Source organism: Phyllobates terribilis, unplaced genomic scaffold (genome assembly GCF_046119375.1).
Source record: "Phyllobates terribilis strain yellow unplaced genomic scaffold, ASM4611937v1 Scaffold_8__6_contigs__length_399053987, whole genome shotgun sequence".
Taxonomy (NCBI): domain Eukaryota; kingdom Metazoa; phylum Chordata; class Amphibia; order Anura; family Dendrobatidae; genus Phyllobates; species Phyllobates terribilis.
Genome location: NW_027362768.1, coordinates 69,570,483 through 69,593,950, shown reverse-complemented (window position 1 = coordinate 69,593,950; position 23,468 = coordinate 69,570,483). Strand labels below are relative to the sequence as shown.

The window sequence follows — 23,468 nt, the reverse complement described above, 5'->3', positions numbered from 1 at the left end:
CGCGTGTGCCCCTAGTAACCCGATGTTTACCATAGTTACCAGCCTGCTCCTGCTTCAGCAGGCTCGTAACCAGGAGCAGGACATCGTGGAAAGATTCTTTCCACGATGTCGCTGCTCCCCTGATCGTTGGTGAGCCTGCCTGTTTGACAGCTCACCAGCAACCACATAGCGACACAGCAACGATCCCTGACAGGTCGTATCGTTGTCGGGATCGTTGCAGCGTCGCTAAGTGTGATGGGGCCTTTAGACTTTACAGCTCACAGTGCATGTCAGTGTAAATGAGAATCATGAGCTCAAACGAATTGCCCAAGGAGCTCAGAGACAGAATTGTGGCAAGGCACAGATCTGGCCAAGGTTAAAAAAGAATTTCTAATTTGCTAAAGGTTCCTAAGAGCACAGTGGCCTCCATAATCCTTAAATGGAAGAAGTTTGGGACCACCAGAAGTCTTCCTAGATCTGGCCGTCCAGAGAAACTGAGCAATCGTGGGAGAAGAGCCTTGATGAGAGAGGTAAAAAAAGAACCCCAAGATCACTGTGGCTGAGCTCCAGTGATGCAGTAGGGAGATGGGAGAAAGTTTCACATAGTCAGCTATCACTGCAGCCCTCCACCAGTCGGGCCTTTATGGCAGAGTGGCCCGACTGAAGCCTCTCCTCAGTGCAAGACATATGAAAGCCTGCATAGAGTTTACTGAAAAACATATGAAGGATTCCCAGACTATGAGAAATAAGATTCTCTGGTCTGATGAGACGAAGATAGAACTTTTTGGTGATAATTCTAAGCGGTATGTGTTGAGTAAACCAGGCACTGATCATCACTTGCCCAATATAATCCCAACAGTGAAACATGGTGGTGGCAGTATCATGCTATGGGGTGTTTTTCAGCTGCAGGGACAGAACGACTGATTGCAATTGAAGGAAAAATGAACTACTACAGAGATATCCTGGATGAAAACCTCTTCCAAAGTGCTCTGGACCTCAGACTTGGCCAAAGGTTCACCTTCCAACAAGACAATGACCCTAAGCACACAGCTAAAATAACAAAGGAGTGGCTTCAGAACAACTCTGTGACCATTCTTGACTGGCCCAGCCAGAGCCCTGACCTAAACCCAATTGAGTATCTCTGGAGAGACCTGAAAATGGCTGTCCACCAACGTTCATCATCCAACCTGACAGAACTGGAGAAGATCTGCAAGGAAGAATAGCAGAGGATCCCCAAATACAGGTGTGAAAAACTTGTTGCATCATTCCCAAGAAGACTCATGGCTGTACTAGCTTAAAAGGGTGCTTCTACTCAATACTGAGCAAAGGGTCTGAATACTTATGACCATGTGATATTTCAGTTTTTCTTTTTTAATAAATTTGCAAATAATTCTACATTTTTTTCAGTCAAGATGGGGTGCAGAGTGTACTTTAATGAGAAAAAAATGAACTTTTTAGAATTTACCAAATGACTCCAAGAAACGGAGAGTGAAAAATTTAAAGGGGTCTGAATACTTTCCGTACTCACTGTATGTGTTAATATACTTGCCTAACATAGCCTTCTGCGGTATCCAGTGCCATTCCACTCTTCAGACTCTCCAACTCAATCTGAGTGAGACGGAAGGCTCTTTCACAATGTAAGCCTAAGGAACCCCGTTCTGACGCATCATAGACTTACATTGTAAGATCCACTTCCGGATCAATCAGCACAGTGTGTTCTGGAGAGTCTGATAGTGGTGACGTCACTGAGAAGAGAAGAGGAACTGCATTGGATTCTAGAGAAAACAGAGTTATGTGAGTGTATTAACACACTCACACTATACTACATACAGATATACACAGATTTAGTGTAATAAAAAGTCCATGGGAGTATTTATTTAAAGTCACAAAAAAATCTGTTAATATAACACTGTGGTATGAGGTAAAAAAAAAAACTACTTACCAGCTGTCTGTCTAAGAGACCATTTAATATCAGCCCTCACTGTAACAAAAACACTTTTTGGTTCTCTCCAACCACGCTATAAAAGAAGTTACATTGTCTAATATGTAAGGCTATGTGCCCACGATGCAGAAATGCTGCATATTTTTTCCGCTTCTCCCTGGCAGGAAAAATGCATGCGGTTTTGAAATGTGCTTTTCCCACCAGGTAGAAGCGTTTGTCAAGCGTTTGTATGCATTTCTGCATGCGGGTTATCAAGCGCTTTTCCAAGCGATTTTAGCATCACTTGGAAAAGTGCTTGACAACTTGTTCACACTATATAAATCCATGCAACCGGCATAGATTTATAGTAGTGTGACCAAGTTAATTAAAAAAAAAAGAATAAGAATGGTAAAAAATAAAAAATAAAGATTATACTTACCTTCCGATGGCCCCCGGTGTTTTCACTGCTGAGTCCGGTGTCTTGTGCGGCTCGCGGTGGTGTGAAGGACCTGTGGTGACGTCATTGAGTCATGTGACAGGTCACATGACTCAATGACGTCATGGCAGGTCCTTCACAACACCGCGACCCATACAGCAGACCAAACGGAGGGGAGAAAATACCGGGAGGACATCAGAAGGTAAGTATAATCTTTATTTTTTATTTTAAATTTTTTTTTTAACAGGTTCTATGGTACCTGGATCTGGAGGAGAGTCTCCTCTTTTCCAGACCTGGGTACCATCCGCACATTGATATCCGCATGTGTAGATGCAGTGATGTGGATGTAACGCGGTCCAATGCAAGTCAATGGCGGCGATTATGCTGCGTGTCCGCAAAATTAATGGACATGCTGCGTATTTTTCCGCAATGATAATCTGCAGCGGAAATTTCCACAGCATGTGCATAGCACATGCGGATTATCATTGGAGACCATGGGGCACGTATTACCAAGCGTTTTTTAGGCGTTTTCGCTGCGGAAATTCCGCTGCAAAAATGCTTTAAAAACGCATAGTGGGCAAGCAGCCTAAGAGACAGTGTTCATTTACTTCACTGTTTTCAACTGAAGTCTTTGGATTTCCAGTACTTTTACTTTGATGACCAATCTTTAGAATAAGTCACTATAAGATCAATGTTGTCTGACACCCAGCACACCTACATCTTGTAGACACTGTAAAGAGCTGCACTATACTGCTCTGTACACTGTTTTCATCCAGCTGCTGCTAGAGGTGATAACAGCTGGTCAGTGATCAGCGGGCGGCAGAAATCGGACCCCAATTGATTTTACTTTTTATAAATATAAAAGTAATGGACAACACCTTTTATACATGAGGCAATACTTCAGGGGCTTCATAAATGACCATAGATAGGTAGATTTTGCCTTGCTGTAAGAATTTTACTGTATAATTGTATCATACAGAATGACATAAAAGATAATATTACCAGACAGACCACTTATATATTGCTCATATGCTGTCTCTTATAAGCTCCTCTGAAGGAATGCAACGTTCGAGACATCTTGGTAAGAGTATGGATAAGCAATGGGAAGCTGAAAGGCGAGGAGCCAAGAGAGCAGAAGCAAAGCTCAACAATGGCATTCAAGAAATTGAGGAAGCTCAGCATTACCATATGAATAGCATGACGAAAGAGCAAAAACGATTACAGAAAGATCTGATCAGGATCAAGCAAGGTATGAAATTCAAATGCATTGATTTTGCTTAGTTTTGCTTTAGATGTGCTTATGAAAGGAAATCTAAAATTTAAAGCCCCAATTCATCAAAGCTTTTATGAGAAAAATGTGGTGGAAAACCTTGAAAAGCTGCAACATTTTGGCGCAAGTTGTAGTTGTGCCAAAATTTTGCAACTTTTAGTAATTTCACGCCATTTTCTCTCAGCTCTGCTAAATTAGGCAGAGCTGGGGAGGGACAGAAATGTGACACCACAGCTCATCTAATTCATGACAAGCTCCTGACTGGAATGAGATTTCTGGTGTAGCACAAGGAGATGCACTCCACTCGTCAGAAGCTCCAGACTCAAAACAGCGTTGGACTCCAGCATGTCCCCTCAAGAAGACCAGTGAGAAAATTGCCACTATGGTGAAATGAGGCCTATATGCTTTAGGAAATATTTTTTCTAGCAGTTAACATAAGAATTTCAGAGAAGTGCTTGAAGTTGGGATAGATGTTTGCCAATGAATTTAATATATTAAAGGGGTTGTGTGATTTCAGAAAACTCTTTGCTATAATGTATGATAGTTAGAAAAAATAAAATGAATATTTCTTGGCTGCAACACTTCAACGTTGTGTCTTTGCTGCAGTCCTGGGCTTTTGCTGTTTGTTTGCATCGGTGACGTCACGCCAACAGCTCAGTTCAGCAGCTCTGCCATATACAGGGCATGAGCTACTGAGCTCACTACATAGAGACTACCCATTTAAGATTTACATTTAATAGTCAATTTATTTATTATGTTCCAGCTACTGCAAAGAAGGCAACATATGTAAAAAACAACAACAAAACAGAAACTCCACAAACACAAGCAACAATTACAGGAAGGAGGTGAGACTACAATTCCTAACATCCATGTTATTTATATGCTGTAAATGCACTAGAAATCCCAAACCAGTTCTTCCACATAATGATTTGTCATTATCAACACTTTCCTTGCTGGGAAAAGCTGCTGCACAGCAATTTGCCTTCCAGTGCCTGTATGTCTCCCCTCTTTTCCTGCGTACTCTTCCTTCAGTGTCTTCTGAGGGTATGTGACCACGATCCATAATAGCAGCGTTTGGGATGCAGCTCACCTGCGCTGCATCCAAAATACTGCTTTGTACAGTAGAAGCACAGTGGATGGGATTTATAGAAATCTCATGCACACTGTGCTTCTATTTGACACTGCGTAAACTCACTGGCGGCGCGGCTTTACGAGGTGCAGCGTGTCAATTTCTGTTGCAGAGATGCTAGTCTCCATGACAGAAATTTTCATAATAGATTGTATAGGGTGCAGTAACTCTGAATGTGTTCAATGAACACATGCAGATTTACCTGCATGATCGGATGTAGCGCTTTGGACGCAGCGAAAAAACTCTGTGTCTAAAGCGCTGCTATAGCCTGATCATGGGCACATAACCTTAGTCTCTCTACATGGGGAGAGGATCAGACCTTGATCTTGTCCACCAGCCCAGCTGGTATTAGCACTGTACATTTTTTCTTTTTTACCATCAAAGGATATGACAGAAATTGTGCATGCTAAGACAGTGTATCCACTTCTTTTGTTGGATATTACTTTGCCAGGACTTAGCACTAGGTAGGTAAAGGACTAGTTCAAGATTTGTGCTTGTGGGAAATTTCAATAGGGAAGACGTCAGAAAGAGTTACAATTGTCTAAGGCTCATATCAAGATGTCAAGTTATGTTTAGTAAGCTGTCACGGCTAGAGATGAGCAAACCTTTGAAGGTTTGTTTCGTTTCAGATCAGAAAAGTTTCCGATGTTCGCCAAACAATTCGTAGAATGGTTGTCAAACATATCCGAACCCCATTGCATTCAGTGGGAGGCAAAACCAAACGGATACACAACACCTTCAAAGGGGCCCAAAAGCTGCCAAAACAGCTCAAATTAGAGGCAGACACCATGAAAATTTTATAATGGCACAGCAGCAGTCAGCCATGGGCCATACATGAGGCATCAGGGTCTGGGCCAGCATTTACAGCTTTGATTTTGCAACAGCAAATTCAACAGCTCAAGCCGCTTTTCAGCTCAGCCACACTCAGGTAGCACAAATATCAGTTTCGTAGACTACTATTGGTACAAAAAATCATGGATAGTAACACAGGTAAATGAGTGAAAAAGCATTTTTCAGCTCACCTGTCCTCTTTGGATTATTCTGGGATGGCAGCCATGCACAATCAGTAGTAAAGAATCCAGCACTAAAAGGTTACACTCCAACGAACTTTATTCCATAATCTTCATTAAAAGCATAGACAACCGACAGTAGAAAAAATGGCATTAATAGCAGAGGTCCCAGACACCGGTTTCAGGGCCAAGTATGCCCCTTAGTGATAACCTAGTGTTATACTGGTGAGTCAGGGTTTTATATTGACCAAGGATTCAAAAAACCGGCCCCCGTCACATGATTCAGATTATTCCTCACCCACAACCATTAAAAATCTTTTACCAGTACAAAAAAATACAAATTTAAAACTAACAATATAATGCTGACATTATACACAGTTAGAAGGTAAGTGAACAGTATTAATAAAGCAAAATTACATCTGTACACTTATTTAAACTGGTGGGATGGACAGTCTCCATCATCAGGATCCATTGGGGTTCTCGACTAAGAAGTTTCTGTCAACAGGCTCTACCCCTTCTGGGCTTTTCTGACCTTTTCCATTCCGAAAAACTGAAAACCGGTCAAATGACCACTGTGCAATTGGTAAAAATGTTTCGATACATTACAAAGATTAGGTACATCTCTTTACACTGAATCCCTTAGATGTTCAGTGTTCACTGATGCGCTGCCGGATTTTCATGTTGTGCAGCCTATATAGGAGAGATCGCAAATATTGCAGGTAACCATATATATAACATATGAACTATTGCAATTTATAAAGTCACGGATAGCGATTGTTTCAGACCTCACTTTCTTTACAAATTACTTAGTGTTAACTGCATATTTGCATGCTCCACATCTGCCACCCCCACAACTAAAGAAACCTTTAGTAGACAACTAGGACGTTTTAACAGGATTATCCATTACCATAGTAGGTGTTAGGAGATTGGAAAGAGTCGGAGCTTTCCTTGTGGAAAATAAAGATGATTATCAATAAATACTTACCAATGCTTAAAAGTGATTCTGCTTTGGAAAATATTCTCCAGGAAGGGTGTTTATTTTCGTACTGGTGTTTTTGTAAATTCATGGTTGAGGAATGTGCGGATCCCAGAGATATTTTGGAGTTGGAATCCGCAGCATGTAGAAAGGGCTTGGATCTGACATTTGAAGTACAGATTAGAGTCAAGTTTGCGCAACTGGGGAGAGTGAGCAGCCATTGACTTTAATGGATAGGTCAGTTGGGAGGGGATGAATGAGATGGTGGAAAGATGAATTCAGCTTTATCCATGTTAAGTTTTACAAATCTAGCAGAGAGGAAAGATGAAATAGCGGACACACATTGTAGGATTCTGGTTAGTAAGGAGGTGATATCAGGTCCAGAGGTGATACTGAAAGCCATGGGACTCTATGAGCTGTCCCAGGCCAAAGGTGTGAATGGAGAAGAGCAGAGGTCCTAGAACTGAACCTTGGGGGACACTGAAACATAGGGGGCGAGATGAGGAGGTGGTGCGTGAGTGTGAGACACTGAATGTCTGGTTGGTTAGGTATGAAGAGATCCAAGATAGGGCCACATCTGCGACGCCGAGACAGCAGTACTCTTTGTAGATAAAGGCCAGAAAGAACATGTGCTCCAGTAGATGACAAGTAACCTCTGCTCCCCTTCCTCCACCTTAACATCACACACAGTACAGTCCCCAGAGGTGGCACCCCAATTACCCTTGTTTTCCCCCGCATCACAACTCTCCAACCGCCCAACTGACTGTGGGGAATCACAGATGGGCGAGTCTGCAGAGCTATTCACACATTCTATTCTGGGGCATCAGAGGTCTGATCCAAAGCTTCACAGACTCTTAAGGGGGAAAGCATGTGCAGGTATACCCAAATTTTTATTCAGTTGATCCAGGACCGGACGAAGTAGGGTCCGAGCAGAATCCAAACCCTCATCACCAGATGTTAATCTGGGGTGGAGGTGATCCTAATGAGACTCAGATACCTGAGGCACACGCGGACTGTTCTGTGCTGTCAGGGAAGGAAAAGGATGAGGGTGACCCTCAGGACAAGGAGTGGGAGAACAGAGAGGATGACAATGAGGTTGTAGATCCCACTTGGTGTGTACCCAGAGGCATGCAGCTGAATAGGAGGAGGAGGTGGAGGAGGAGGAAGATGAGGAGGTTACATTGCAGCTTTCCGCACAGACACAGAGTTATGCAACCACGACAAGCACTGCATCCTCAGCCGTTGGCAGTGGCCAGCAATGTTCGCGGGTCTGCAGTTGCCTATCCTGGGTCTTTTTTGAGACCTCAAAAAATGACACAACTCACATTATCTACCAACTTTGTTAAAAACGACAGAGTAGAGTAAAAAAATGCAATGATTTGACTACTACTTGCATGAACTGGCACATGTGCGATCAACATGTGTTAATCTGGGAATCTTACTGTGCTGAAATGCAGACTAGCGGGCCTTGCCAACCACTGGCTGCTTCTTCACCCGCATCTTCTGCTTCTTCCTCCTCCGTCACCGTGGCAAATGTTATCACATATGTCTCCGGCCACAGAACCTCCACTTGTTTACTCGCTAAATTTTTTCCTCCTTTTCTTCGATTTAGGTGAAATGGACTGAAGTTCATGAATCTAGTATGCGTTACAGGAGGCGTATGCCAGGCACGGTGGAAGAACCTGCTCTAATACCTGATATTTCATTTGGGAGATGTTATGTCCTGCCGTAATGAAATGTAGTGGAATAGGTAATAATTAGTGATGGGTGAGCACTAAAATGCTCGGGTGCTCGATGCTCGGGTCGAGCACATTGGAATACTCGGGTGCTCGACCCGAGCAACGAGCCCAATGTAAGTCTATGGGAAACTCAAGCATTTTTCAGGCGGCTCCCCCCGGCGGTCTGCAGAGGGCCTAAAAATTGCCCAAATCGATGGGAACAGTGCTCAAATTACATGGGAACAGCATGGGGAAGACCCCTGGAAACATTTCTGACTCCCAGGTCACTTCTGTCAACAACGTTGTCAGAGGTATTACGCTACTTTTGCGGACTCACAATAAAGCATACAAAAACGAAACCAAAATGGATTTTCCTGGGAAATATGTTAAGGAACATCCTTTCCAGGGTAATGACTTGTATATAAAGCAAAATAAATAACCAAAAACAAAAATACTCCTCCACATCTTGGGCTATGTTCACACTTAGTGGTTTTGATGCATTTTTGCACTTTTGCATTGCTTTAAACCGTGACAAATGCATTCACCAGGAAATGTCATTTTAACATTTTACAACCTTACCTGGCCATATGGTGTGTGAGATATCATCAGACACACCGTGTTTCATTTATGAAGGAGGTACTCTGAAAGTCACAAAGCCTATTTTTATAGGGCCATCAGGCGGCCTTTACTATTCTTAAAGGGCCAGCGGTCAGCCCTCACTATTCTTAGAGAGCCATCAGCCGCCTATGTTTTATTGTTCCCATTACTAAAGAGTGGGTCTCCAATACTGTTATTGTGTATGCAGTGAATGGCAGGGCTGCCCAGAATTTAGACGCACCCCAATACCACTTTGAAAATTTGGATGCACCCAAATACCCCTTTGAAGAGACTGAGAGGAGGGTCCACTGAAAACAATGTTCCCATTATTAGGAAGTAGGTCTCCCATTGTGTTTGCCTATGCAGTGAATGCAAGGGTTGCCAAAAATTTGGAGGCACTCCAATGCCCCTTGGAAGAGACGTAGAGGAGGGCCTCCTGAAAAAAAATGTTCCCATTATTAGGAAGTGGGTCTCCCATAGTGTTGGCCTATGCAGTCAATGCAAGGGCTGCCAAAGATTAGTAGGCACTCCAATGCCTCATGGAAGAGACGAGGAGGAGGGCCTCATAAAAAATGTTCCCATTAGAAAGGGAGCGGGTCTTCTATACTTGTAATGCCCATGCACTAAGTGTATGGGCTGACAAAAATTTACCCCTGGGGGGTATATATGAACATACTGAATAAAAAATTTTTTTTACGGGCATCATAAACACCCTTTAAAAAAATTATGTGGGTGTTGCATCACGGACCACGGTCACCCTGGTGAAATGGTGGTGGAGGATGAGGTTGAGGAGAAGGAGGAGGACAAGAGCAAATAGCCAAAATCAGGAAGCATATACCCATGTGTGGGTGTGAAGAGGTGCATGGGAATACACCTCCCAAAAAAAGACACTGAATTTGAGTTTGTGTTACGCTGCTATCAATCAGTGGTGTTCAGAAGTCTGGCCCAATCCAGCCCTTGTTCATTTTTATAAGAGTCAGCCTGTCAGCATTTTCAGTTGACAGGTGGATGCGCTTATCAGTTATAATTCCACCAGCGGCACTAAAAACCCGCTCTGATAAAATGCTGGTGGCAGGGCAGGCATGGACCTCCAAGACGTAGAGAGTTCATTCCATGTATCCAGCTTGGATACCCAATAATTATAAGGCACAGAGGAATCATGGAGGATGTTGGTACGGTCAGCAAGGTACTCCCTCAGCATCTTCCCAAACTTTGCACTCCTTGTGAGAGTACCCCACGACTCAGGGCCTGTGCAATGGGAGGGTCTGAGAAAATTCTCCCAGAACTTTGACAGTGTTCCCCTGCCTCTGCTGCATTGGAGTTGTGTCTCTCTCGCCAGTACTCCTTGGTTGTCCAATGAACTGTGACCTCTGCCGCCAGCAGGAATAAGAGATATAAATTTCTCCTTGTAGCGTGGGTCTAGAAGTGTCACCAACCACCCAAAATTTGAGAACGCGAGGGTCATGGAAAAGGCAGATTAACAAACTCAGCCATGTGTGCCAGACTACTAACAGGCAAGACTTCCATGTCCTCACCAAGAGGATGACTGACCATGCTCTCCTCCTCCTCCTCCCTGTCCTCTGACCATCCACGCTGAATAGATGGTATGACAGCTGTGTAGGTAGTACCATCTATAGCTCATGAAACTAGCTCCTGTTCTTCCTCCTCCTCCTCTTCCTCGTTGTCACCCAAACAACGTTGGAATGAGATGAGGCTGGGCTGTGTGTAATCACCCTGTATGGCTCCTAGCTCCATCTCATCGTGCTCCGCCTACAATGCATCCTCTTTGATTGTGAGCAGAGAGCATTTCAGAAGACAGAGAAGCGGGATGGTGATGCTAATTATGGCATCATCACCGCTCACCATCTTGGTGGAGTCCTCAAAGTTTTCGAGGATGGTACATATGTCTGACATCCATGTCCACGCCTGAGGTCTTATGTGTGGAGTCTGAACTGGATACCGACGGCTTTGTTGATGCTGGTACACATCAACTGCCCTCTTCTGCTCAGAAATCCTTCCCAACATCTGAAGTGTAGAGTTCCAACGTGTGGGGACATCACACACCAGTTTGTGAGCCGGAATCTGCAAACGCTGCTGAAACACGGCAAGATCGGCGAAAGCTGTAGGTGACTTTCTAAAATGGGCACACAGGCGGCGTACTTTAACAAGCAGATCTGGCAACTCCGGGTATGATTTGAGAAACCGCTCAACCACGAGGTTAAACACATGGGCTACACATGGTACGTGTGGAAGCTCGCCTCAGAGCCACCACCAGGTTCCGGCCATTGTCACACACGACCATGCGTGGCTGTAGGTTCAGCGGTGTGATACACAGATCTGCCTGCTATTTCAGAGCTGTCCACAACTCTTCAGCATTGTGTGGTTTGTCACCTAAGCATATTAGCTTCAGCACAGCCTGAGGCAGTGCTGCAGTGCTTCCAGCTTGTGACTGATGTGGTCATTTCAGAGATGGAGGCTGAAGAGGAGGAGGAGGCTGAGGAGGATGAGGTGCAGGAGCTGTAAACTGTGGGGGCAACCCTGATTGACCTAGGACCCGCAATCCTTGGCGTCGGGAGGACGTGTTCCATCCCAAGGTCCGACTGGGTCCCAGCTTCCACTATGTTAATCCAGTGTGCCATCAGCAAGATGTACTGTCCCTGCCCACAAGTACTTGTCCACGTGTCAGTGGTTAGGTGGATTTTCCCGGTAACTGCGTTGTTGAGGGCACGGCTAATGTTTTGGGACACGTGCTTGTGTAATGCGGTGACGGCACACCGGGAGAAATAGTGGCGGCTGGGGACTGAGTACCAAGGGAGGGCCGCCGCCATCAGGTTTCAGAATGCTTCCGTCTCCATGAGCCTAAAAGGCAACATTTCGAGCGCAAGCAGTCGTGAAATGTGGGAATTTAGTAGTGTGGCCTGGTGGGCGTTGGCTGCATATTTGCGCTTGCGTTCCAAGGACTGGGTTATGTACAACTGAACGCTACACTGGGACAAGGACGTGGGCGTGCTTCCTGATGCTGCTACTTGAGAGTGTGCAACGACAGGTGCAGAGCAGGAGGCATATTCACATGCACCATGGACAGTGGATTGGCTTGCATGCACAACAGCGGAAGAAGCAATGGTGCCACCCGCAGACACTGTTGCTGGACCCTGGGGTTCAGCCCACAAAGTCGGGTGCTTTGCTGCCATGTGCCTGATCATGCTGGTGGTGGTCAGGCTGCTAGTTTTGCCACCCCTGCTGATGCTGGCCTGGCAGGTGGTGCAAATGGCCTTTTTGGGGTTATCGGCAGAGTCTGTAAAAACAACCAGACTCAGGAAGACCTAACAGTTGTACTGGCAACTTCCTTTGTGATGGTCTTACGGGGAACGGTTGCCTGCTTTCTGTCTGCGGCCACCACACTGCTTCTTGCTTGTTGGGGTGCTTTGCCTCCCTCTCCCTGTGTGCTGCTATCATCACTCTGCATGTCCTCCTGTCAGGTTGGGTCAGTTACTATATCATCCACCACCTCGTCTTCCACTTCCGCACTCTGGTCCTCCTCCTGACTTTCTGGCAATTGTGTCACATCATCGTCCACCTCTTGTGACACTTTCCCACCGTCACCTTCGTGTGACCGTGGCTGCTCAATTATTTGGGCATCACTACATGCGATCTCCTCTTGCCCCACTTCAAGTGGACCGGACGGGAGGCCCAAATCTATAAACTGAAAAGTGAACAGCTCTTCAGAGTGTCCAAGTGTGGGATCAGTTGTCTCCGGGCACTCGGCATGGTGGGAAGAAGGAGGATCAGGGTGGGGAATATGCAGTCCAGACACACGGCTACTGAGACTTGCTCATGTGGAAGACAGGGTGGTGGTGGTGGTGGTGGTGGCTAAGTGACTGGAAGCATTATGCACTATCCAACCAACTACCTTTTGACACTGCTCTGTGTTCAATAGTGATGTGCTGCGGTCCCCTAGGAATAGGGACAGGAAGGTTGGGCGAGAAGATGTGGGTGTTTGTTGTAGCACAATTTCAGCTTGCACACGGCCTCGGCCTCTGCATGCATCATCACCTTCACATCCAGTTCCCCGTCCCTTGCCTTGCGCCTTGCCCATTTTAAATGGAGGACAATATCTTCCACGCTCGCTACAAATAGTTGAATTTGGAGCGAAGTTATATGTAATCAGTGTGATGGAGAAACCACAGTTTTAAATACCTGGCCTGTAGGTAACTATTTTGAACAGCAAACTGGTGCCAAGAACTTTGCTGACACATTGAATAAAATTTGAATGGAGGCCAATAATGGAGTATTTTCAGCACAATTATATATGATCCGTGTGACGGACAAACCACAGTTTGGGCCTTTGTCTAGAAATGTCTAACAGCAGCAGAAGGAAAAACTGGAATGGATTCTCTTTCGTAATGTGCACTGCAGTCTGCTATATACACTGCCTGCCTGATATCTCTGCAGATGGATTAGTCCTCAGAAGGACTTTTTGTTGAGATGGATATTTGTAATGTACTTGTTTTTTCCCTACACTACCTAATACACAACCAAATCTCTCCTTAGCTCAGCAGCACCTCTCCCTACACTGCCTGTATGCTGAGAAGACTGACGAGCACAGCGGCGCCAGGTCTGATATAGACCTAATGATGCTGTGCGGCCAGCCAATCACTGTAATGCCACAACCAACATGGCTGTGGCATTACTGTGGGTGGCAGGCAATCCCTGCATGTTGATTGGCACTCTAAAGAGCGCCAAACATGCAGGGAGGGGATCCAAGCATCCGCCCGAGCATCTCGCAAGTACTCGGCAAGCTCCGAGCTTCTCGAGTACAGAGATGCTCGGGCGAGTACCGAGTACTTGCGAGTGTGCTTGCTTATCACTAGTAATAGTACATTTTTAAAATGTATCGTTGATTTGTGTTTTGAAATCCTCTCTTTTACAGGCTGGGTAGTGTTACCCACATAAATCAGCCCCACACGGAGCTGTCCTAGTCTTGGACGTGAGAATAAATAGAAAAAAAAGAGAGATCCTCCAGCGATGGTGAATAATTAAAAATTTGTCTTTATTGTGGAAAGATTAAAAAGTAGATGCACTGGTCAACTTGGGACATCCAAAAAATACAAAGACCAATGCATTTCAGCTACAAGCCTTAATCATGGTATGTGAATGAGACCTCGGTGCTTCCTTATATGAGTACAAACCCAAAATCCAACAGGGGTCTGGGTAAATTAATTTGTAACACTTGAAAATTAACCCTAAGGGTGATGGTCACAATAAAGTTTCATAAACCCATATTTATGGGAAAATGAAATATATATAAAAACATGTAAAAAATTAACATTACTGTATTTACAATATGCAATACATATAACCAAGGAAAAACAAGAATCCCATTAATCAATTGTCTTGTAAAGTTAAATCCTGGCTGGTATTCATGAGGTACCATGTGGTACTCTAGTATGTAACTTAAAAATCCAAAAAGTTTCTCTATTTAATATCTTCCTTTTTAAATCACCACCCCACACTGGTCTATAGACTTTTTCTATACCTGAAAATCTGATTAAACTGACATCTCCTCCATGAATCTGAGAAAAGTGTTTAGACACCACTGATATATTACATTCTGTGGGATTAGTTGCATCTGATAAATGCCTACGAATACGTTTTTTAAGAGGTTCCATTGTGCAACCAACATATTGAAGCGCACATGTCATACATTCTACCAGGTATATGACACACCTGAAGTGTTGCAATTGATAAAACTGTTAATAGTAAACTCTCCATTTGTAACTATAGATTTCAATTTCTCTTTTTCATTTTTTGCTTGCAAACATGCATTATAGGGATACTGTCCACATATGTAGAATCCCATTAATGAAAGCCATGTGGGTTGAGCTGTCTATTTATGTGTATGGAACAGGCTAGGCGAAAGAATATTTCCTAAAGTTGGAGCCCTTTTTGCTACATATGTCAGAGGTGTGTTAGAGGTGACACAGTCGCCCCGCAGTTGGTTGCAGGAGATCTCTACGTTTGCCATTACAGACATCTTATTAGAGGCTGGCTGTCTCTAGGACCTCCCTCTGGCTAATTAGCTCCCTGGCCTGAGTTTATAAATACCTGATGTGTCCGAGATGGAGGTGCCGACGATATTTATTTCTACTTGTGAGGCTTTAGCAAGAGCAGTACTTCGTCCTCTCTGGAGCTTGAGGCCGTGTGCGCATTTGTCTGGAGTCGTCAAAAGCTAAGCAATCCCCCTCTGTTTGTCTACCCTTGTTGTCTATAGAGTTTAGTGGAGATTGACTAGTGCTCATCTCTTCCCTAGCCTTAACCATACGACAGGGAAAGTCAGGGCGAGGCCTGCGTGCGGCGATTGGTGAACAGCCAGTATAGGAATGGTAGTTGAGACAGCGTGACACTAGACCAGACTAGGAGGTATCCACATTTGCTTGTTGGCACTGCAGAATACAGACAGGTCCTTTCCATATTACAGCGCTAGAAATCCAGCTATTTAAAACTGTGTTTTCTCCGTCACACGGATCACATATAAGTTGTCAGAAAATACTGCCATTTCTGGCCTCCATTAAAAATTTCTTTCAGCGTGTCTGTGAAGCAATTCACACCAGTTTACTGTTCAAACTAGTTACCTACAGGCCAGGTATTTAAAACTCTGTTTTCTCCGTCACATGGATCACATATACATTGTCATAAAATACTGCCATTTCTGGCCTCCATTAAAAAAAAATTTCAGTGTGTCAGTGAAGCAATTCACAGCAGTTTGCTGTTCAAACTAGCTACCTACAGGCCAGGTATTTAAAACTCTGTTTTCTCTGTCACATGGATCACATATATACGTTGTCAGCAAATACTGCCATTTCTGGCCTCCATTAAAAAATTCTTTCTGTGTGTCAGTGAAGCAATTCACATCAGTTTGCTGTTCAAACTACTTACCTACAGGCCAGGTATTTAAAACTGTGTTTTCTCCATCACGCGGATCACATATACGTTGTCAGAAAATACTGCCATTTCTGGCCTCCATTAAAAATGTCTTTTAGTGTGTCAGTGAAGCAATTCACAGCAGTTTGCTGTTGAAACTAGCTACCTACAGGCCAAGTATTTAAAACTCTGTTTTCTCCATCACACAGATAACATATAAGTTCGCTCCAAACTCAGTCATTTGTAGTGAGCGTGGAAGATACTGTCCTCCATTTAAAATTGGCAAGGCACGTGGCAAGGGACGGGGAACTGGACGTGATGGTGATGGTGCATACATAGTAACATAGTAACATAGTTTGTAAAGCCGAATAAAGACTTGCGTCCATCAAGTTCGACCTGTTAGTTCTGTAATTGCTAAAGTTGATCCAGAGGAGGGCAAAAACCCCAAATGATTTAGCCAATCTTCACCTGAGGAAAAATTCCCTCCCGACTCTAAAACCAGCAGTCAGAATAAATCCCTGTATCAACCTACTATTTATTTTATTTTTAAGTATATGCTGAAATCTGCCTGGTATCTAGAAATGCATCCAGTCCCCGCTTGAACTGGTGTAGTGAATCCGACATTACCGTCTCCTCACTCAGTGAATTCCATATTCTCACTGCTCTTACCGTAAAGAACCCCTTCCTATGCTGGTGCTGAAACCTTTTCTCTTCCAGTCTTAGTGAATGCCCTCTTGTTACCGTAATATCCCTCCTTTTGAACAAATCCCGGGCAAGATCTCTATACTGTCCCCTAACATATTTGTACACATTTATTATGTCCCCCGTCAACCTTCTCTTTTCCAGGCTGAATAGTCCTAGTTTTGCCAACCTCTCTGGGTATTGCAGTCCCTCCATTCCCTTTATTAATTTTGTTGCCCTCCTTTGTACCTTTTCAAGCTCATTTATATCCTTTCTATATATTGGGGCCCATAACTGAGCACAGTATTCCAAGTGTGGTCTGACCAGTGCTTTGTACAGTGGAAGAACAATGTTCTCATCCTTTGCAGCTATACCTCTTCTGATACATCCCATTAGCCTGTTTGCCCTTACAGCAGCGGCCTGACTTTGGGCACTCCAATTTAGTTTGCTATCAATCAAGATGCCCAAGTCCTTCTCCATCTCTGAATTCCCCAATGATTTCCCATTCAGTGAGTACTGGTGACTTCCATTTTTCCTTCCCATATGTATAACCTTACATTTCTCCTCATTAAACCTCATTTGCCGTTTAATGCTCCACCTACCCAGCTTATCCAAATCCCTCTGTAGGTCTGCACTGTCCTCTTTTGTATTAATTGTTTTACATAGCTTTGTGTCATCTGCAAATATTGATATTTTACTATTTATCCCGTTGACTATGTGGTTAATAAAGATATTAAATAACATTGGGCCTAGTACAAACCCCTGTGGTACCCCACTAGTGACGCTTACCCAATCTGAGTATATTCCATTTATAACCACCCTCTGCCTTCTATCCCTTAGCCAGTTAGCTACCCACTTGCAAACATTTTCCCCCAGCCACATCATTCTCATTTTGTATACCAATCTATTATGTGGCATGCTATCGAACGCTTTTGAGAAGTCGAGATACACGACATCCACTGGTTCCCCCTGATCTACTCGAGAGCTAACCTCCTCGTAGAAGTCAATCAGGTTTGTTTGGCAGGAGTGATTCCTCATGAATCCATGTTGGCTCGGGATTAAAAGATTATTAGCATCAAGATGCTCCGTAATTGCCTCTTTAATGAAGCTTTCAAAAATTTTGCCCACAACGGACGTCAGACTCACAAGCCGATAGTTTCCGGCGTCACTTTTTGCTCCCTTTTTGAATATTGGCACTACATTCGCCTGTCGCCAATCAAGTGGTACAGACCCAGTCTCAACAGAGTCCTTAAATATAAGATATAACGGTCTGTCTATCACATTACTTAGTTCCCTTAGTACCCGTGGGTGTATGCCATCAGGTCCAGGTGTTTTGTTTATCTTAATGTTACTGAGGCGTTTCTGTACCTCAACTTGGGTTAGATTAGTCATACTTAGTGGAGGATTAAGCTTGTCACTTCTCATTTCTCCTGTTAGTTCTATTTCCTTTGTGAAAGTTGTCGAAAAAAAATTATTTAATAGCAGAGGCCGAGGACAAGGCCGTGGGCAAGCTGAAATTGTGCCACAACAAACACCCACATCTTCTCGCCCAACCTTCCTGTCCCAATTCCTAGGGGACCACAGCACATCACTATTGAACCCAAAGCAGTGTCAAAAGGTTGTTGGTTGGATAGCGTATATTGATTCCAGTCACTTAGCCACCACCACCACCCTGTCTTCCACACGGTCAAGTCTCAGTAGCCGTGAGTCTGGAACGCATATTCTTCAACCTGATCCTCCTTCCTCCCACCATGCTGAGTCCCCGGGGATAACTGATCCCAAACTTGGACACTCGGAAGAGCTGTTCACTTGAAATGGGGCAAGAGGAGATCGCATGTAGCAATGCCCAAATATTTGAGCAGCCACGGTCACACGAAAGCGAGGGTGGGAAAGTGTTACAAGAGGTGGATGATGATGAGACACAATTGCCAGAAAGTCAGGAGGAGGACCAGGGTGCAGAAGTGGAAGACGAGGTGGTGGATGATATAGTGACTGACACAACCAGGCAGGAGGACATGCAGAGCGAGGAGAGAGGCACACAGGGGGAGGGAGGCAGAGCTTCCCAACAGGCAGGAAGAAGCAGTGGGGTGGCCTCAGACAGAAGGAAGGCAACCGTTCCCCGTAGCACCAACACAAAGGAAGTTGCCAGTACAACTATTAGGTCTTCCCGAGTCTGGTTGTTTTTTAAAGACTCTGCCGATAACCCCAAAAAGGCCATTTGAACCACCTGCCAGGCCAGCATCAGCAGCGGTGGCAAAATGACCAGCCTGACCACCACCAGCATGATCAGGCACATGGCAACAAAGCACTCGACTTTGTGGGCTGAACCCCAGGGTCCAGAAAAAGTGTCTGCGGGTGGCACCATTGCTTCTACCGCTGTTGTGCATGCAAGCAAATCCACTGTCCATGGTGCATGCAAAGATGCCTCCTACCCTTCACCTGTCGTTGCACACTCTCAAGTAGCAGCATCAGGAAGCAAGTCCACGTCCTTGTACCAGTGCAGCGTTCAGTTGTCCATAACCCAGTCCTTGGAATGCAAGCGCAAATACGCAGCCAACGCCCCACAGGCCACACTACTAAATTCTCACATTTCGTGAATGCTTGCGCTCGAAATGTTGCCTTTTAGGCTCGTGGAGACGGAAGCATTCCGCAACCTGATGGTGGCGAACGTCCCTCGGTACTTGGTCCCCAGCTACCACTATTTCTCCTGGTGTGCCGTCCCCGCATTACACAAGCACATGTCCCAAAACATTAGCCGTGCCCTCAACAACGCAGTTACCGGGAAAGTCCACCTAACCACTGACACGTGGACAAGTACTTGTGGGCAGGGACGGTACATCTCGCTGACGGAACACTGGGTTAACATAGTGGAAGCCGGGACCCAGTCGGACCTTGGGAAGGAACACATCCTCCCGACGCCAAGGATTGCAGGTCTTAGGTCAATCAGGGTTGCCCCCACAGTGTACAGCTCCTGCACCTCATCCTCCTCAGCCTCCTCCTCTTCAGCTTCCATCTCCAAAATGACCACATCAGTCACAAGCTGGAAACACTGCAGCACTGCCTGGGCCAAGCGGCAACAGGCTGTGCTGAAGCTAATATGCTTAGGTGACAAACCGCAGAATGCTGAAGAGTTGTGGACAGCTCTGAAAGAGCAAGCAGATCTGTGTCTCACACCGATGAACCTACAGCCAGGTTTGGTCGTGTGTGACAATGGCCGGAACCTGGTGGCGGCTCTGAGGCGAGGCGAGCTCACACACGTACCATGCCTGGCGAATGTGCTTAACATCATTATTCAGCGGTTTCTCAAATCCTACCCGGAGCTGCCGGATCTGCTTGTTAAAGTTCGCCACCTGTGTGCCCATTTTAGAAAGTCACCTACAGTTTCCGCCGCCCTTGCCGTGTTTCAGCAGTGTTTGCTGCTTCCGGCTCACAGACTGGTTTGTGATGTCCCCACACGTTGCAACTCTACACTGCAGATGTTGGGAATGATTTGTGAGCAGAACAGGGCAGTTGTTGAGTACCAGCATCAACAAGGACGTCGGTTTTCAGTTCAGACTCCACACATAAGACCTCAGGAGTGGACATGGATATCAGACATATGTACCATCCTCCAAAACTTTGAGGACCCCATCAAGATGGTGAGCGGCGATGACGCCATAATTACCATCACCATCCCACATCTCTGTCTTCTGAAGTGCTCTCTGCTCACAATCAAAGAGGATGCATTGCAGGCGGAGCACGATGAGATGGAGCAAGGAACCATACATGGTGATTACACACAGCCCAGCCTCATCTCATCCCAATGTGGATTGGGTGACAATGAGGAAGAGGAGGAGGAGGAAGGACAGGAGCTAGTTTCATGCGCTATAGACGGTACTACTTGCACAGCTGTCATACCGTTTGTTCAGTGTAGATGGCCAGAGGACAGAGAGGAGGAGGAGGAGGAGAGCATGGTCAGTCATCCTCTTGGTGGGGACACAGAAGTCTTGCCTGTTAAACTCAGTCATGCGTGCCAGACTACTATGTTACACTGCCTTTCCCATGACCCTCGCGTTCTCAAAATTTTGGGTGACAGTCATTTCTGGTTGGTGACACTTCTAGACCCACGCTACAAGGAGAACTTTATATCTATATCAGGTCTACAAAAATGGGGCTGTACCAGAATTCCCTTGTTGCGGAACTATTAAAAAAATTCCCATCTGAAAACGCTGGCAGCAGAGGGCACACTTCGTTGGACAACCAAGGAGTACAGGTGAGAGAGACACAACTTCAATCCAAAAGGGGCAGGGGAATACTGTCAAAGTTCTGGGAGAGTTTTCTCAGCCCCTCCCATCGCACAGGCCCTGAGGCGTGGGGTACTCTCACAAGGAGTGCAAAGTTTGGGAAGATGCTGAGGGAGTACCTTGCCGACTGTACCAGCGTCCTCCGTGATTCCTCTGTGCCTTATAATTATTGGGTATCCAAGCTGGATGCATGGAATGAACTGGCTCTCTATGCCTTGGAGGTCCTGGCCTGCCCTGCCACCAGCATTTTATCAGAGCAGGTTTTTAGTGCCGCTGGTGGAATTATAACTGATAAGCGCATCTGCCTGTCAACTAAAAATGCTGACAGGCTGACTCTTATAAAAATAAGCAAGGGCTGGATTGGGCCGGACTTCTCAACACCACCGAATGATAGCAGCGTAGCATAAACTCAAATCCAGTGTCTTTTCTTGGGAAGTGTATTCCCATGCACGTTTTCACACCCAGACATGGGTATACGCTTCCTGATTTTGGCTATTTGCTCTTGTCCTCCTCCTTCTCCTCATACTCCACCACTCTATCACCAGGGTGACCGTGGTCTGTGATGCAACACCCACATAATTGTTTTAAAGGGTGTTTATGATACAGGTAAGAAAAAATTTTTTATACAGTATATTCATGCATACCCCCAGGGGTAAATGTTTGTCAGCCCATACACCTAGTGCATGGGCATTACATGTATAGGAGGCCCGCTCCTTTCTAATGGGAACATTTTTTTATGAGGCCCTCTTCCACGTCTCTTCCAAGGGGCATTGGAGTGCCTCCCAATTTTTGGCAGCCCTTGCATTCACTGCATAGGCCAACTCAATAGGAGATCCACTTCCTAATAATGAGAATATTTTTTATAAGGCCCTCTACGTCTCTTCCAAGGGGCATTGGAGTGCCTCCAAATTTTTGCCAACCCTTGAATTCACTGCATAGGCAAACAAAATGGGAGACCCACTTCCTAATAATGGGAACATTGTTTTCAGGAAGCCCTCTGACCTCCACGTCTCTTCCAAGGGGCATTGGAGTGCCTCCAAATTTTTGGCAACCCTTGCATTCACTGCATAGGCAAACACAATGGGAGACCTACTTCCTAATAATGCGAATATTGTTTTCAGGAGGCTCTCCTCTAAGTCTCTTCAAAGGGGTATTTGGGTGCATCCAAATTTTCAAAGTGGTATTGGGGTGCGTCCAAATTTTGGGCAGCCCTGGCACTCACTGCATGCGCAATAACAGTATAGGAGATCCACTCTTTAGTAATGGGAACAATAAAACATAGCCGGATGATGGCTCTCTAAGGATAGTGAGGGCCGACTGCTGACCCTTTAAGAATAGTAAAGGCTGCCTGATAGCCCTATAAAAATAGGCTTTGTGGCTCTCAGAGTCCCTCCTTCATAAATGAAACACGATGTGTCTGATGATATCTCACACATCACATGGCCAGAGAAGGTTGTAAAATATTAAAATGACATTTCCTGGTGTATGCATTTGTCACGGTTGAAAGCAATGCAAAAGTGAAAAAATGCATCAAAAACACTACGTGTGAACATAGCCCAAGGTGTGGAGGAGCATTTTTGTTTTTGGTTATTTATTTTGCTTTATATACAAGTCATTACCCTGGAAAGGATGTTCCTTAACATATTTCCCAGGAAAATCCATTTTGGTTTCGTTTTTGTATGCTTTATTGTGAGTCCGTAAAAGTGGCGTAATACCTCTGACAACGTTGTTGACAGAAGTGACTTGGGAGTCAGAAATGCTTCGAGGGGTCTTCCCCATACTCTTCCCATGTAATTTGAGCACTGTTCCCATTGATTTGGCCAATTTTTAGGCCCTCTGCAGACCGCCGGGGGGAGCCACCTGAAAAATGCTCGAGTTTCCCATAGACTTACATTGGGCTCGTTGCTCGGGTCGAGCACCCGAGTATTCCAAAGTGCTCAACCCATGCATCGAGCACCCGAGCATTTTAGTGCTCGCTCATCACTAGTTGGGACCTGTCCTTCAATTCCTAAAGAAAAGGAGACTAGATTAAGTTTTGGTAGTCTGGAGTTGAATAAATGTGACACCCCAGGGGTCTGGTTGCCACAGTGATAGAGATATTACGTCTGAGAGCAGGTGGGAGGTCTCTTGGTCAGGGATCCTATGCATGCCACACCTCCTGCCCAGTCCTGGGAGGGGAAGAACTTCCCCTATATAAACCTAGGGCTGAGGCAGGGTTAGTGAGTAGAGAAGAAGTAGAGACAGAGAAAAGAAGCAAATATAGGAACAGAACATCAGGAGCTCTGTGGGAGCAGTGTTACAAGGAGTCAGGGGCTGGCAGCTGCAGAGCTCGCCCTGACTGAGAAGATTTCTTACCGGACCCGGAGTCCGAGGCTGTGGGGACTAACTCCTACCCAGCAGCAGAATCCGTCAGGCAGGGGATTCCAGGTCCTCTGGCCAAGAAACCCGAAGGCACGGTCACACGCGTGGGACCAGCACCGCCGTCGTGGAGCGGAAGCTACTAGAAGGCCCCGAGTCACCGGCCATACGGGTGAGCACCACACGGTA

At 45.3% G+C, this 23,468-nt stretch overlaps 1 protein-coding gene across 3 annotated transcripts in view; it reads left to right on the top strand.

The window, feature by feature from the left end:
- CCDC190 (coiled-coil domain containing 190) overlaps positions 1-23,468 on the top strand; it is a 57,802-nt gene that overhangs the window by 7,307 nt on the left and 27,027 nt on the right. For all 3 annotated transcript variants that reach the window (XM_073642568.1, XM_073642569.1, XM_073642567.1), the window contains exons 2-3: positions 3,383-3,585; positions 4,370-4,451. In XM_073642568.1, coding sequence (XP_073498669.1) covers positions 3,396-3,585; positions 4,370-4,451 — 272 coding nt within the window. In that variant the 5' untranslated portion in view covers positions 3,383-3,395. The remainder of the gene's footprint in view (positions 1-3,382; positions 3,586-4,369; positions 4,452-23,468) is intronic.